The following is a 15,473-nucleotide window of genomic DNA, read 5'->3' as shown; positions in this document are numbered from 1 at the left end:
GAGCCGTGGGTTGTAGACCCCTGCCATAGTTGATAGCAGTTAAAGATTCATGGAGGACGTCTGCTACTTTAAAGGAAAAAAAATGCTAAATTAGCAGCCATTGTCACATGTTGTGGCAGTAAATTCAGTTAATTTTGCATTGGAAAGTACTGTTTGAATTATGCTGCATAAACAAAAACCTTTTCAGTGTTCTTTGCATGGGTCATTATATGAGCATAACCATATACTTTTATCATGCCATGATTTTATTACTTCAACTGTGTATTTTCTAAACTAAAAGGCCTCAAACTCAGGGGAGGGGTGGCACAGAAGTCAAACAAACAATACTAATAACCTTGTAGCTTTTCCTCCTGCTGAATGTGCTTTAGCCTCTTGGTCATTCTGTGTGATTTTCTGTGCTTTTCCACATTTGTGATACCGCTTTTAAGATGGGCAGATTATTGGCTATTGATGTCTTCCTGTCCCTTGGTAACCCTGCTGACAGTTAAAAGATGAGAAGTCTTTTGAATCATGAAAATAGCATGATGGAAATCTGTTGAGATGGCTCTATGCCTGGGTTCCAATGTATGCTCTTGAGAGGATCACGGTTACTGTTGGTCACTTAATTACCAAAATCGGATCTGGTAAGCCATGAATAAATAGCATGCCAAATGGAGTATGCATGCCAAAAATTGCCGTCTCTGGCTTTTTAAAGATTAGTGTAACTAAGAAGTCTTGGTAATTTTTTAAAGTCTGTTTTGAATCTGCGCCTGCTAGTATAATTTGGCTCAAGGTTTTTTTTTTTTTTTAACCTGGGTTCAGTATGTTTAGGGTGAAGAGATTGGGTGAATCTACCAGTAGCTGTTTGTCAAGAACACAGTCTGATGGCATTACCCATATTTAGACTTGCTTGAGGTTAATATCAATTTGAGGTTAATATCAATTTGAGAATGGGAAAATCCTCATAGCAAAACCTAGCATGCTTAGACTTAAGCATGCAAAAAACCCCAAACCTCTCACTGGCTTACTAAACTGTTGCCTGTCTTCAAAGAATATCTGATACCAACAACCTGTTGATTTCAAAAATGCTTGGAATGGAGCATAATCTTAAAACAGGCAAAAACTGTGAGATAATACTTACCTTGCCCAGTGTTTAAAGTGATTTGCACTCATTATCTTAAATTTGACTAGGGCCGTATAAGTATTAACCCCATTATAAGTGTGTAACGAGTGAGATTTGTCCTGGAGATCTCTCAGATCACAGCTGTTGTCTTATTCAGTGCATAACTAAGGCTCTTAATTATCTACATTTGTTCATAAAAGATTCAATAATACCAAGCTGTTCTTAGCTGCATTCTAATTGTAACAGTTTATTTAAACCCTATGCTCCGCAGTCATATTATGGGTGGGGCATTGGCCTATCTTGTATTTGACTGAAAAGAGCTAAAATCTTAAGTTTATTTATAAATTTATTTAGGTTGTTTTTTCTCTGACCTTACTGTCTTCATGTGTGAAAAAGTTTCTAAGCATAGGTATTGTGAAGCTTTATACATTTCCACTTAGTTCTTGACTTAAAAGTGTGTACTAAGTTATGGCAGATACATTCTGCTGTTTGAATAGCAGAACGTTAGAGATGAAGGAAAGAATGATTTTACATAGCTACTAAAGCTTCTTTTCTCTGTTTAAATAGTGTTAAAAACTAACATGTACTTTTATTTATTGTATTGTGCACCTTTCTTAAATTTTCCATGAAGATATACAATGGATTTCCTTTGCTTGAGCATATACCTTCTTTGTTTCAGATAATATCCCGGAGGAGCTGAAGGACCCGTTCTATGTAGACCAGTATGAGCAAGAACATATTAAACCACCTGTCATCAAGCTGTTACTGTCCAGTGAGCTGTACTGCCGTGTCTGCAGCCTCATTTTGAAAGGAGATCAGGTGGCTGCTCTGCAGGGACACCAGTCGGTCATCCAGGCTCTGTCTCGAAAAGGGATTTATGTCATGGAGAGCGATGATACACCTGTGTCTGAATCTGATCTCAGCAGCGCACCAATCAAAATGGTTAGCTTAAGAGAAGAGAGCGTAACTTTTCCTGTACTGCCGTACCTATACTGGTGTTTCAGTTAAAAACCCATGTTAATTTATGCAGATTGATTTTTATGCTGACTCTCAACAGAGACTTTCTCAAGGCAGTGTAGAAGAGCAAAAATAAGACCACCAAATCTACCATTTAAATCAGTGGTTCTCAACCTTCCTAATGCTGCGACCCTTTAATACAGTTCCTGATGTTGTGGTGACCCCCAACCCTAGCATTTATCCATTTTACAGATGGAGAACACTGATGCAGGGAGTCTTAGGCGACCCCTGTGAAAGGGTCATTTGACCCCCAAAGGGGTCCCTACCCCCAGGTTGAGAACCACTGATTTAAATCCAATAAAACAAGAACAACAGTTTTAAAAGAAGTGCATTCAAGCAAAGCAGATTCGCTACATTTCCCCCAACTCTTACAAGACTCAAGATGGGTAACAACAACAAAAACATGCTGTACAGAAATAATAATCTATTAGAATCTTTAAAACATATTGTTAAAACAGATGAGCCAGAACACACACATGTAATCTTCATGCTGCCCCCACAGTCTCTTTGGATAGCTTTTTTTAACAGCCTTGCTAGAAAGCCCCAAGGGTAGGTGACTGCTCCATCCTTTCCAGGAAGCTGATCAGTGTCAAGGGGCAACAGTGGAAACTGCCTGGGCCATGGCAGATCATATCCTTGCGATGGGGGAACTGCTAGGAAACTGTGGTGAGAAGCCTAATAGTTGCATGGATTCATATTTGGAGAGGCAATCCTTCATGGGGCTCCAGTTTATGAAGGGCATTAAAGATAAGAACCAGGACCTTAAATTGGACCTGGAAATAAATATGATGGCCGTGAAGAGACGGTAAACCCAATCCAAGGAGCCAGGTGTCCAGCTGCGTAACTGCAGCTGCACTGGGACACCATTCTCATGGGGGCTTCCAAGTGGCATAGGGAGGCTTGCAATGTGAAAAAGCCTCCCTGTTGCCAGTAAACCCCCATTGGGCTTATTGGACTTACACTACCTTTTATGTGGTGTTAAGTCCAAAGCCCAGGCTTCTGGTTCAACAGTGGCATTGGCCAGGAGGGAGCTGACTAATATTGGCTGCTTCTCTGGACTGCTGCAGCCAAGCCAACAGTGGCTGTGGAAGCACAGAGATTCTGGTGCTGTGTCCCGCTGCCCAGAAGAGCCGCAGCGGCTTCATGCTGGCAGATTTCTTCCTTTGCTGGGGCAAGTGTCCTGGGGAGGGCAAATCGACTGAACAGCATAGCAGCAATAGCATCTGCCCTGATTTCTAAGTTTGGGTGCTACGCTGTTGCTCCACTCCCCTGTACCGGTCTAAGTGCCTGTACACCATTCCAGTTTGCATGGTGCAATGGCCCTTCACCCCTCCCCCCCTTTGGATTGCATAGTTAGTGATGTAAACTGTTTTGATTACTGTCAACCATTATAAAAGCAGGATGTAAATATTCTAAATAAACTGTCTCATTTGTTCTTAGAGTCCTCACATGGCAATGGTTGATGCTCTTATGATGGCCTACACTGTGGAAATGATCAGCATTGAAAAAGTAGTTGCAAGTGTCAAACGTTTTTCTACGTTTAGTGCCTCAAAGGAATTGCCCTATGATCTGGAGGATGCAATGATATTCTGGATTAATAAGGTAATTTTTTGCAAAATAGTGCCTTATTGTATAGATGTGAGTTGCTGTTTAATTGGAATGGTCCATTGTGGGAAACAGTTGTGTAAAAGCTAATGTATTAATATATTTTAAGTTTATTTCCCCAAACAGTAAATCGATTGTGTTAAACAGGAGAATGTTATCATCATTTAAATTAGTCTTTTTTAATTTACTGAAATGTCCAAACTGGGATTTAAAGTGGTTTTTGGGGTAGGTTTGTACAAGTTCATTTGCAAAATCACTTAAATTGCATACTGAAAGAAGTACTATTTGTATTATTTTTTTCATCATCAGCATCACTTGGTTATGCGTTCAGTAGCATTGAACAGATTGAAATAAAAAGTATATTATATAGGATCTGGGCTGTCAAATGGGCATCTGTTGTTTGTGTTACAAATGTGGATGTAAAGTTGCTGGTCCCTGTGTACTTAATGAAGATGGCACAGTGGGTTATCCATAGACAAGACAAAGGCTTCTGTGTATTTATGGGGTTCCCAGCTCTGTAGAAAAACATGATATTGTAAGTGACCCCCGCCCCCCCCGGCCACCTCACAAAAAATCTGTTCTAGTCTGATGTAAATGGAAAATGCTACAGAGGGATCTAATTTTAAGAAAAACTGAGTGTCAGTTGAAGTAGACATAAGGATGGTTGTGGGGAAGTCAGTTTGCTCAGCACCCTGAGAGCTTTTAAGAGTCTTGGAGGGGAAGAGTTTGGGGAACGGGATGGGATTTTGAACTTGTTTCTTTCATGATTCCTTGTGGACTTGCAATAAGTTATACTCTGTTCAGGATGCTTATGGATTATCTGTGATATCTGGCCCTGTTGCAACAACTGAGTCTAGGGGAGAGGAGACTAGAAGCAGAGAAAGTCGCAAGGTGCAGAAAGAAAGAAACGAAGACATGAACACAAAGGACAAAACACTATAGTTGCTGGAAAAATTCCAACTGGCTAGCTAACCTATTGGGTTGAAATTATGCTGCTTAGGAATTTGATGTTTTTCTAGCTAGCTCTAAAGTAAGGCTGTTTCCGCACGGGCGGAATACAGCTTCCCAGGGACGCTAAAAACAGCATCCCTGCGCCTCGCAACCCCCGAGCTGCGTGAATGGCAGTGGCTGGAAGGCGCCATTCCCCCCCTTTCCCGAACGCCTTACTGTCCCTCCGACCTTCCGGTGTGTCGCCCAGGCCAGGGGACACCCCCCCCCCCCGCCCTGCGACTCCAGAGCTGTCGCGCAGGGCAGGGGTGCGTATCCCCTGGCCTGGGTGACGTGCCAGAAGATCAGAGGGACGGTAAGGCGTTTGGGCGACGGCGCAGCCTCCGACGCAGCCTCCGCGCCGTCTTCCCCGCCCCTACCGGGACCGTTTGTGCGAACGGTCCCGGGGGGAGGGGGGTGCGTCAGCGTCATATACGCTGACGCACCCCCTGAGCGTGGCCGTGCGGAAACGGCCCTTATTATATTAAAGGAGTAAATGTCTAAATGAGACATTTCTGTTATCCCTTATATCCTAGTGACTCCCCTCCCTGTCAATGGTTGGCATACTTCATGAACCTGCTTCTGCTGTCCATATGAGTCATATATGAACTTTAGTGTAGGAATAGAGAGAACAAAGTTAAAGACCATAGGGCAGATGAACCAAAATGGTTGAAAGACTTTGGGGAAAGGGCAAGCTGTTGTGTAACTGTCTTCTTGGTTGTTTTTAGGTGAACCTTAAAATGAGAGAAATAACTGAAAAAGAAATAAAATTAAAACAGCATGTACTGGAAAGCCCAGGTCACCAAAAGGTAAAATGCACAGTACTAGATTAATTGTGGAGCTAATATTTATACATGGGGTGCTAAATGTATTGCTTGGAAATAAATCTCACTGTGTTTCATAGTGCCTATTTCTAAGTAATTGTGCTTAAGGTTGTAGGCTTTGCAGTGCATAATTCTGTACTCTGTGTAGCTGTAAGAATAAAGGAGAATAATCTCCTATTAATTGGAGTGGGAAGATGTCTGTGTGTGTGCTGGCACTTTGTTCCCAGATCAAAGTGAATGGAGCATGTGCAGGTGGCTTTGCTTCACTGAATTAGAGCCATTGCACTTCAGTCATAGGCTGGTGTTGAACCTTGGTAACATTTTTACCTGTGAGTGTTCTCTCTTGGATGAAAAGAAGTCAAGTATTGGAATAATCAGAGTCATTTATCTTTTTTTCCCCTGAAAATGTTTCAGGGTTACATGTGCGATGCACACTTGCTCTGAAGAAAATCAGAAACTTAACAAATACTAACAAAGCATGTACTGAGGAAAAACTCTGAAGGACTAATAGTGTATATGTGCAACTCTTCCTGCCCCATCCCTCCTTTCTCCCTTTATCTGTCCCAAATGCACTAATATTTTTACGAAGATGCTACACTTTCATCACTGGAGAATGTAATTTTGTTTCAAATCGAAGGGATTTCAATGTTGGTCTGATTTGTGAAGTCTTTGCCCAAATTGCAGTGAATACAGTGGCATCATTGTGACTCTGCAATATTAAGTGCTTCTGTATAATGTGTCGGATTGGTGCTGAGCAAATGCTCTTCTCACTATCCTGCAATGTAGAATGAAGTTTTTAAGCACAGGCCTTTGAAATTCTTCAATTTGGTATTAACACGTATTTCTGCAGACACTGTCTACTCAGTATGTTTGGATACTTGTAGATCACAAATCATTCCACGATATGAAAGTGTCTGGGAATCGGGTGCGTTTACGTTTTGCTTATAACTTGCTCTGCTGATGTTCCTTTCCTGTTCCTACATTCCCTTCCCTGCTTCCTGAGCAGTCTCCTTCCAAATGGTATTGGAAATTAGTACCTGTAAGTGATTTAACTCTACATGATGATTGTCACCCACACAACCATGGCTTTTACAATTCTTTTCTCAGTGTCTTGTTTCCACTTAAATGCTGCTTTTACAACTTGCAATGTTCTGCTTAAGGCTCTTTAAAAACAGACTTAAAAGTAGATTCCATAACATGATTCTACATACTGTACATACAGCATACTCATCACTATAGCATTTCAGAATTGTTGAGACTCAAAATCTGGAACAAGAGGGTCAAGAAAACCCCAGTAAGATGTTGGGAGCAATCTGTGGATAATTTGTGGCAACTATTTCTCATTGAAAATTTCAGTTTTATACAGTTCTAAGGTGAAACTGGTCAGTTTAAACATGATTTGTGTCACTTCATTTGGGCTTTGCCAGAATGGATATAATATACATATTTGGTTTGGGGGTAGAAGTTCAGTCCTTCTAATTCTCCATCATTGGCACAGTAGCAGCTTGCAATTGCTATTCTAACAAGGTAATAAAATTAGGGCGGGATTAACAGGCCAGTCTGGGGAGGGGGGTGGCAGAATGGCCATAGGAGGTGGTGCCAACTTGTGCCAATTTGTTTGCCCTTGTGGCTGGTGTAAGTGCCACTTACACAAGTCGGGAGGGCAAATGGGGAGGTAAGCAGGTGTCATGGAGCTCCACAGCACTTGCCTCTGGCTTTGAGTTGTGGTGGCCTGACTTGTAGGCCGGGGGCAACCGGGGGCATCCCTCAGGAATGCCAGCAGTTGGGAGGATGGACCTATGCCTCCCTTTTGGATGGTGTAACTCCATTTCCCCTATAGAGGGCTTTTAGGTGGCCAGTGATTCTTATTGTTTCTTCTGCCTCCCAGCGCTGCCTAAAAGCCCTATGGAGGTAGTGGGGTGGCGTAGGAGTGGCGCTGCCTTGTCTGCCTCTGGGATCTGGATTACACTGTAAGAGCTGTAAGAGCTGTAATGTGCTGTTTAAAACTTCCGGGTCATCTGTTTCTGGGAAGTGTTAATCATAAAGCTAAAGGTTATATCAGCTGTTCCTTTGACCTGTTTTTACAATGACTATTTGAGTGGTAACTTTAAAAAACCCTGATCTGGATAGCCCTGTCTCATAAGATCCCAGAAGCTAAGCAGGGTCAGCCATGATCTGTATTTGGATGGGAGACCACCAGGGAATGCTAGGGTTGCCCTTGAACATCGCTTGCCTTGAGAGTCCTAAAGAGTTGCCACAAGTTGACTGCAACTTGATGGCACAAATAAAATAGTGTGCTTTTTTTTATACTGGAGCACTGTATGTGTAGATGGTGCAGTTCTGTTATTTTGCAAGCAACTTTAGCTCCAGTTCTGATAATTCTAGTATCAGGAGTTTCACTAGCACATTATTGCGTTCAGAATTGTAGTTAAATGCCCTGATCTTTCACAGGGTATACTAGTATGGCATTTATGTATCTCTGGCTTACTGTACTCATTGTGTTAAAGTGCTGGAAGACATTCCTATATACCTTATCCTAAGTCAGTGGTTCTCAACCTGGGGGTCGGGACCCCTTTGGAGGTTGAATGACCCTTTCACAGGGGTCGCCTAAGTCTCTCTGCATCATTGTTCTCCATCTGTAAAATGGATAAATGTTAGGGTTGGGGGTCACCACAACATGAGGAACTGTATTAAAGGGTCGCGGCATTAGGAAGGTTGAGAACCACTGTCCTAAGCATTTAGTTTGTATGGAAGTCTGAGCTGAAAATCTTCAGCTTGCCTTGGTCGCTGCAGTTGCTTCAGGTTTAATTTACAAAATAGAAACCAGTGTTTATGAAACGGAGCCTTTTTTGTTTGGAGATATGTTAGTTTTGGAGCAGCTGAACAAGACTAATGAAAACTTCTACACAGAGCTGTGTTGAAGTTTTCATTTGTCTCGTTCAGCTGCGCCATCCCAAACCAGAAGCAGGTGTGGGGGTTGAGAGATGTACTCTTTAAACTAACCAGATCACCTTACTATATACAGTAATCAGCCGAAGCTGAATGATAATATTTCAGGATTGACTATGTATTTAACAGCACCCTTGAATTTGTTATAATTCTGATTGCCATCTTGCTATTTTTTGTGTAAGCCTGATCTGCTGCATGCGCTGTCACACTGCATGCTGGAACCAGTGGAATATGCTCGTGTGGTACAGTATGATTCACATTACATTACATATTTATGGAAAGCTTCAGGCCGAAGGGGAAAAAAAACCTCTGTGTGTATGATTATAACCCCCCCTCCCCTTTAATTCTTCTAGTTTTCGTATGTGGTCCCTGACCACTCAGTAGGAAATATGATTTCTGTGTACGTTAACACATTACTTCAAGACTTTGTGAAACTCTAAAGGAAAAAATTAAAACCAAAGTATAATTTAAAGCTAATTTTACAGCAATCAGTTTTCCCCTTTCCTTTGACATTTGCTATCAATGAGTTTTGTTTCCACAAATAATTTCTCAGCCTGTGCTTTCCTCAAATATACATGTTTCATATGTAGATGTGGCCTTACATAGCTGGCTAGCAATCTAGTGTGGCATATTTTGGATAAAAATAGTTAAATGAAATTTTGTAAATGTCTTGTATACTGATGTAGATCTACTGTTACTCCATTGCTATTTCATATTAGATTCATTAAGTGATTCTATCTTATGGTTGTGCAAATATTGCATATGTTTTACAGTATATTGTATCGTAGCTGTTTAAGCTTTTGTTAATGTTTTGAACTACTACTGAAGCCTGTTGGAGTTGGCTTCAAAGTTCTACTTGTGTTATAGCGAAACTTCAGCAAATTACTCACCAGTGGAGTATGCTCAACACATCTGGCCTAAAATTCTTTTGTACAGAATCAGTTTTGATTTAGACTCGTAACAGGATCAAAGAGCAGGTATTTTGTTTAGGGCAACTATTTATATAATACTTCGGTAGAGGAAGGGAAACTAGCAAGTGCAGCCTTGTAATACAGTAGATTATTGCCCCTCCAAGGTTTGCGGCTCACGATTTCACTTATTTTTTGTCTGCAGTGTGATCACGTGATGTGGTATCCTACTTTTACTTTCCATTCCACATTACATTGGGTGGGAAATTTGGTGCTTCTGTTATCAGGAGGCAGCAGACGCCTTTCCCCCTGCATTCACAAGTTTTGCCATTCACCGTAATCCCAGGAATGGCAAGGATCTACTCTAAATACTAATTGGGTTTGACATTACAGACTGGTTTAATTCTTAATCCAAATTAGAAACCTTGGTTTGGGCCTCTGGATTTGAGGTTTGCAGCACAACTTATCTAAGGTAGACGTGTTTTCTTGGGAGTGTTGCGTATCCCTCGTGGGGTGGCCCTATTGGTAAAACTCTTCCGAAATTAGCATGCACATCATAGTCATAGATGACTACAAATGTGAAGCATATTCTACCTAATTTTGAAGCTACTATTTTATCAAAATCCACAAAAATGTTATTCTGGGTACAAAAACTCCTTATGCAATGGAGACAGTATATTTTGTCTCTCTTTTTTTTAAACCAGGTACGATATCGTCGAGACCACCCTTCAAGCAGGCAGTTACCGTTTTTCCCAATACTTGAAGATCTCATGAAGGACTGCAGTGATGGAGCTGCTTTATTAGCTGTAATACACTATTACTGTCCGGAACAAATGAAGCTAGATGGTATGTCACTAAACTTGTTTTCAAAGTTTCCAGACTAAAACAAAACAAATAAATAGAATGCTATAAATATACTAACCGTTAATAAAATGCTAAACAGAATGCTATAAACATACAGAAGTAGCTTTAGCTGTACTATGTTACAAAAGTTACCCAAAGAGCTCTTGGCAAACTTGTTCTGTAGTTGGAATGGACCAAGGCACGTTGGATCTGAATCGGCATGTAGGCTTTCATTTCTTTGGAGTCATAGGAGAATGAGGGCAGTATGTCGTTCTTGGTCCATCCATGAATGCTGCTGCCTTGCTGTTTTCTGTAGACTGATGGGAAATGAATGTGTCACTGTATTGTCAAAGGCTTGAGAACACTGAAATTCTGGACAATTCAGAAGCTTACTATGTCAGACTGCACAGGGAGACCATTGAAATTCACAAACACCAGGACAACTTCAATAAGAAAGAAGAGACGTTAAAAATTAGCAAAACCTGGCTCCCAGTACTTAAAAAATGGACTGATAACCCCACCCGCAATACAATGCACTCAACCACACCTTTGCATAGCAAGTTCCACCCAAACACTTAATGATTGGTTCCCCACCTTGGGACATGTACAACATACCACACTAAACTTTCCCTTCTCACTAGGGCCCTTTCTGCACCACAACGGTGCCGGGGTGCGTCGGCATAAAGAATGTCGACACCCCCCTCCCCCCCCAGGACCAGTCGCATGGACGGCCCCGGGAGGGCGGCAGGTGGCGGCGCAGCCTTTGCACAGGCTGCGCCGTCGCCAAATGCCTACCTTGTCTCCTGGCTTCGTCGCAGAAGCCAGGGGACACGCCCCCACAGCCTGGAGCGACGGCTCTGGAGTCGCAGGCCAGAGGGGCGTATCCCCTGGCCTCTGCGACAAGCTGGAAGCCAGGAGACAAGGTAGGCTTTTGGGAAGGGGGGGGGTGGCGCCTTCCAGCCACTTCTGTTCACACGGCAGTGGTTGGAAGCTGCTGTTGGAAGCCGCCCTCTCCAGGGACGCTGTTTTTAGCGTCCCTGGGACGCTGTATTCTGCCCGTGCGAAAACAGCCTTAGACACAGTGTGAAACAGACTTTTCTCTGTGATATACCTTTGAAGATGCCAGCCACAGATGCAGGTGAAAAATTCAGAACAAAATCGACCAGACCACGGCCACACAGCCCAGAAAACCCACCAGAATGTGACACTGTTTTTGAAAAATATGATTTATTGTGAGCTGATAATTAATTCCTAGGCTGTCTTGTGACACTGATGTTCTTTCTTTCCCCAACTGGAAGAAATCTGCCTGAAAGAGGTAACCTCAATTGCAGACAGCATCTATAACATCCAGTTGCTTCGGGAGTTCTCAAACGAATACTTAAACAAATGTTTTTACCTCACGTTGGAGGACATGCTATATGCACCTTTAGTTCTAAAGGTAAGATTCGTGAAGGAGTAAGTGGTTTGAAGTGACATATAGGCAGCCCATTGATGTTAATGTTTTCCCCTTTTCCTAGTCCAATGTAATGGTCTTCATTGCTGAATTATTCTGGTGGTTTGAGAATGTCAAGCCTGACTTTGTACAGCCCAGGGACCTCCAGGAAGTAAAGGATGGTGAGTTTTTTTTAACTTTTGCACCATGAGGAGGTGGTTTCACTAATAATGTCTACAAAGTTATCCAAGTGCTGTTTTTCTATGATCTCTTAGCGTATTCCTAAAGCTTTTATAGTTGGTTTTGGGGAGGAGCCATGGTTTAGTGGTAAAGCATGTGCTTGGCATTCAGAAGGTTCCTGGTTCAATTCCCCACATCTCCAATTAAAAGGATCGCGTAGCAGGTGATATGAAAAATCCCTGCAGAGACTGTAGAGCTGCTGCCAGTCTGAATTGCTAATACTGACCTTGATGGACTGATGGTCTGATTCAGTGTAAGGCCATTTCTTGTGTTTAGGTGTGTTCATAGAAAGTTAATAGTCCATTCTGACCATCCTCAAAACAGAGTTCACTTGTGTTTTAACCTTTAAACAGAATGCCTCCTACTGGTCCTTGGCATGGGGCAAGTGTTGGGAAGTGGTTCCCACTTCTCCCAGGACATGTTGGAGGTGGGCTTGCTGAAATGCTCATCACCAGTCAAAAGTATGTGGGTGCTTGAATTAGAAAATGGATCCCCTCACAAACAAACTACTCGGGTGGTGCAGGTTGGGACATGCATGTTACATGTGTGAGCTTCTCTGAAGTGGACAGTAATTGAGCAACACCATTTCATTTCAATGAGACGTACATAAAAGAATTTTGTAGGGGATTCTGGCCCATGGTCCAGATCTGTGTGTCTTATCTGTGCATTTTGCATATTAGAAACACTATTATATGTTTCTCACCTTCTCCCATTGACTTTTTAAAATTATAAACAATCTTGGTGTGGTTTGAAATCACTGTTGTGAGGTATTATGTGCTGCTGCTTGTTAAAAACACTTTGAAATTTAATATTTCTGTCTTGGCATGTATAACAGAAATGAGACGTTGAGTCCTTAGGATTGCTGGTAGTTCCTTTTAAAATAAATGCTAACTTTGTGTTTGCCTGTGCAGCTAAAACCATGTTGCAGCAGAAGAGCAGTCGGCCGCCTGTTCCCATTTCCAATGCAACCAAACGGAGTTTCATGGGTAGCCCAGCCGCTTCCGGCTCAGCTGACACCCAACCTCCACTTCAGCTTGCTTTGGAGACTTGCAGCAGGTATTACCTACATCAAAAGGCAGTTGTTAATTCATTTGTTTGTTTGGTGGTTTTAAAACATTTTTACCATACATTCGTAAAATCATCCATTCATTCCATTGCATTTTTGGCACCCCAGAACCAGCAGATTTAAGACTTCAAGGAAGAGAACAATCAGAAGGATTAAAAAAGAACAATCAGTAAAACAAAAAGAAAAGGAGAGGGAGTCACAGCTCTCAACCAAAGGCCTGGTGGAACATCTCTACCTTACAGCCCCTGTGGAATTGAAGCAAGTTACTCCGGGCCCAGGTTTCATTTACAGAGAGTTCCATCAGTCTGGGGCTAGAACCAAAAAACCCTGGCTTGGTTGAGGGCAGCTAGATATTTTTCGGCCGAACCTAAACAACTCTGGCTTTGGTTGAGGGCAGCCAGACATTTTTTGGTCAGATACCACTAGCTGGTTGTTACTCACTGAGTGTAGCACTCTTTGTGGGGAGTATTGGGAGAGGCGGTCCTACAAATAGGAAGGCCCCAGACTGTTCAGGGCTTTAAAGGTTAATATCAAAACATGAACATAATCTCATATATCACTTGGAGCCAGTGCAGCTGACGGAGCACCAGTTAGGTATGTGCTCTCCACAGTCTCCCTACAAAGACCCATCATGCTGCAATCTGGGCCAGCTGAAGTTTCCAGAGCAGCCTCAAAGGTAGCCTTGCGTCAAGTGAGTTACAGTAGTCTAGCCTAGAGATGACTATTGCATGGATCTCCATGACTTGGTCATTATGAGATAGGTAGGGTGTCTGCTGCCTAACCTGGCAGAGGTGGAAAAATGCCACTTTGACTACATTCATGACCTATCCAACCATGGAAAGGGAGAACTGAGGATCATGCCTCAACTCTTCACAGTCGGGGCTGGGTTTCTGTAAGTTTGTCTTTTTATCTCTTCTTCTTTTCCCATCCGGTTCTGTGACCTGGGGACTGTATTATGCATGTCAGTCTGGTGGTCTGTGATACTGCTTTTAATCGGACACTTGTGACTTTTTATACTAGGAGGGGCAAGGAGTGGCTGTTGGTCAGTAGAAACAAGGGCAACCTAAGTTCATGTCTGGTTGCTTCTCCTGCTGGGTTTTGTAGTTGTCCTTTAATTCTGTGAAGAAGGCATGACTTGCTTGTATCTCTCCTTCTAAGTTCATATTGGGCAGCTGTGCGAGCTTTGTGTTCCTCAGCTTTGGGGGCCAGGAGAAGCCTGGCCCCCAAAGCTGAGGAACACAAAGCTCGCACAGCTGCTTCTCCTGGCCCCAGGGCCCGAAACAACGTTTGAGGTGCCTGGAGTTCACTTTTTTGTCTTTTAACATGGTGGCTCCTGGACCTGTGATAATAGTGAGAATTCCTAAGTTTTCATGTTCTATCTTGATTCCTGTGACCAAATGACAGGCTGGTGGAGAGAGCTTGAGATCCATTGGTCCTGGAGATTTTATTGCTATTTAGTGTTCAGCATTTGTGACTTTAAAATGTAAATGATTGGATTTCCTTATCTAATCTGTTGTGTGCTAGGGCAGGTATGTGAGCATAGTGCACTCCTCTCTCATTCTGTTTGTCTGGTCAGTATGGTGGGGCCTTAGGGCATCCATAGAAGAAGGAACGCACTCCTCAGCAGACTCCTGGTGAGGGAGGACAAGAAACCTGATTTGTATTGTCGGAAGCTTTCACGGCCAGAATCACTAGGATGTTATGGGTTTTCCGGGTTATATGGCCGTTTTCCAGTAGGTGAAGATGAGGTGACTGGTTGACCCTGGAGAGTGACTGAGTTGAGTCTGTGCTCAACTGATAGAGAGTCAGAGTGTTTGTGTAGAACTGGAGAGAGAGGTGGCAGTCTGTGCCAGAGACTGGCAGGGGGTCGGTTGAGCTAAACTGAATCATGAGGGTGTGCAGAACTTGAGAGGGAGAAAATGTGTGCTGGAGAAGATAGAGAAAAACAGGATTCTGTACTGAAGACAGAGAGTCAGTCTGTGCCGTACTGGAAGTGAGAGAGTAGAAAAGGAGTCAGATCCTAATATGATCTCATATATGTAAATAAGGAGTCAGATCCTAATATGATCTCATATATGTAAATAAAGTGATGTAAGGTGACACTCAGCAGAAGTTGTTGCCTCAGTTTGTTTTATTTGTTGCAAATTATTTCTTGAAACGTTTAAGCCAAAGAACATATCTAAGTAAAATTTTAAAATAGGGAAGTCTAAGATACTGGTATTACTGCTAGCTTTTTTTTTTTTTTGCAGAGATTTATAAGCTATCCATATATTCTGCACGGAGAGGAGGTATATCTAATTATACATCCTCTACTGCAGCCTATCTGCCGCTGTATCTCAAGTAGCTTTCCTCCAGGAGTTTTCATAGTTCGTGTGTTTTACATATTAATATGTTCAGCCTTTTATGCATTTTATGGTACTAGATGTTTAAGTAGTGGTTTTGGGGTTATCTTCTGTTATATTTTAATCATCCAGTTAAACTGAGGGCTTTTCCAATAAGT

At 42.4% G+C, this 15,473-nt stretch overlaps 1 protein-coding gene across 3 annotated transcripts in view; it reads left to right on the top strand.

Annotated features, from left to right (window-relative positions):
- The window catches only part of CAMSAP1 (calmodulin regulated spectrin associated protein 1), a 39,038-nt gene that overhangs the window by 11,738 nt on the left and 11,827 nt on the right, over positions 1–15,473 (top strand). For 2 of the 3 annotated variants that reach the window (XM_048512634.1, XM_048512633.1), the window contains exons 3-10: positions 1,782–2,044; positions 3,560–3,721; positions 5,440–5,520; positions 6,542–6,574; positions 10,097–10,238; positions 11,534–11,673; positions 11,753–11,849; positions 12,819–12,963. In XM_048512634.1, the coding sequence (XP_048368591.1) occupies positions 1,782–2,044; positions 3,560–3,721; positions 5,440–5,520; positions 6,542–6,574; positions 10,097–10,238; positions 11,534–11,673; positions 11,753–11,849; positions 12,819–12,963 (1,063 nt within the window). The remainder of the gene's footprint in view (positions 1–1,781; positions 2,045–3,559; positions 3,722–5,439; positions 5,521–6,541; positions 6,575–10,096; positions 10,239–11,533; positions 11,674–11,752; positions 11,850–12,818; positions 12,964–15,473) is intronic. The other variant, XM_048512635.1, reaches the window with a different exon arrangement.

This window comes from Sphaerodactylus townsendi, linkage group LG12, assembly GCF_021028975.2.
Source record: "Sphaerodactylus townsendi isolate TG3544 linkage group LG12, MPM_Stown_v2.3, whole genome shotgun sequence".
NCBI classification, from domain to species: domain Eukaryota; kingdom Metazoa; phylum Chordata; class Lepidosauria; order Squamata; family Sphaerodactylidae; genus Sphaerodactylus; species Sphaerodactylus townsendi.
Note: the sequence above shows the minus strand (reverse complement) of the source record. Positions and strands in the feature narration are given on the sequence as shown.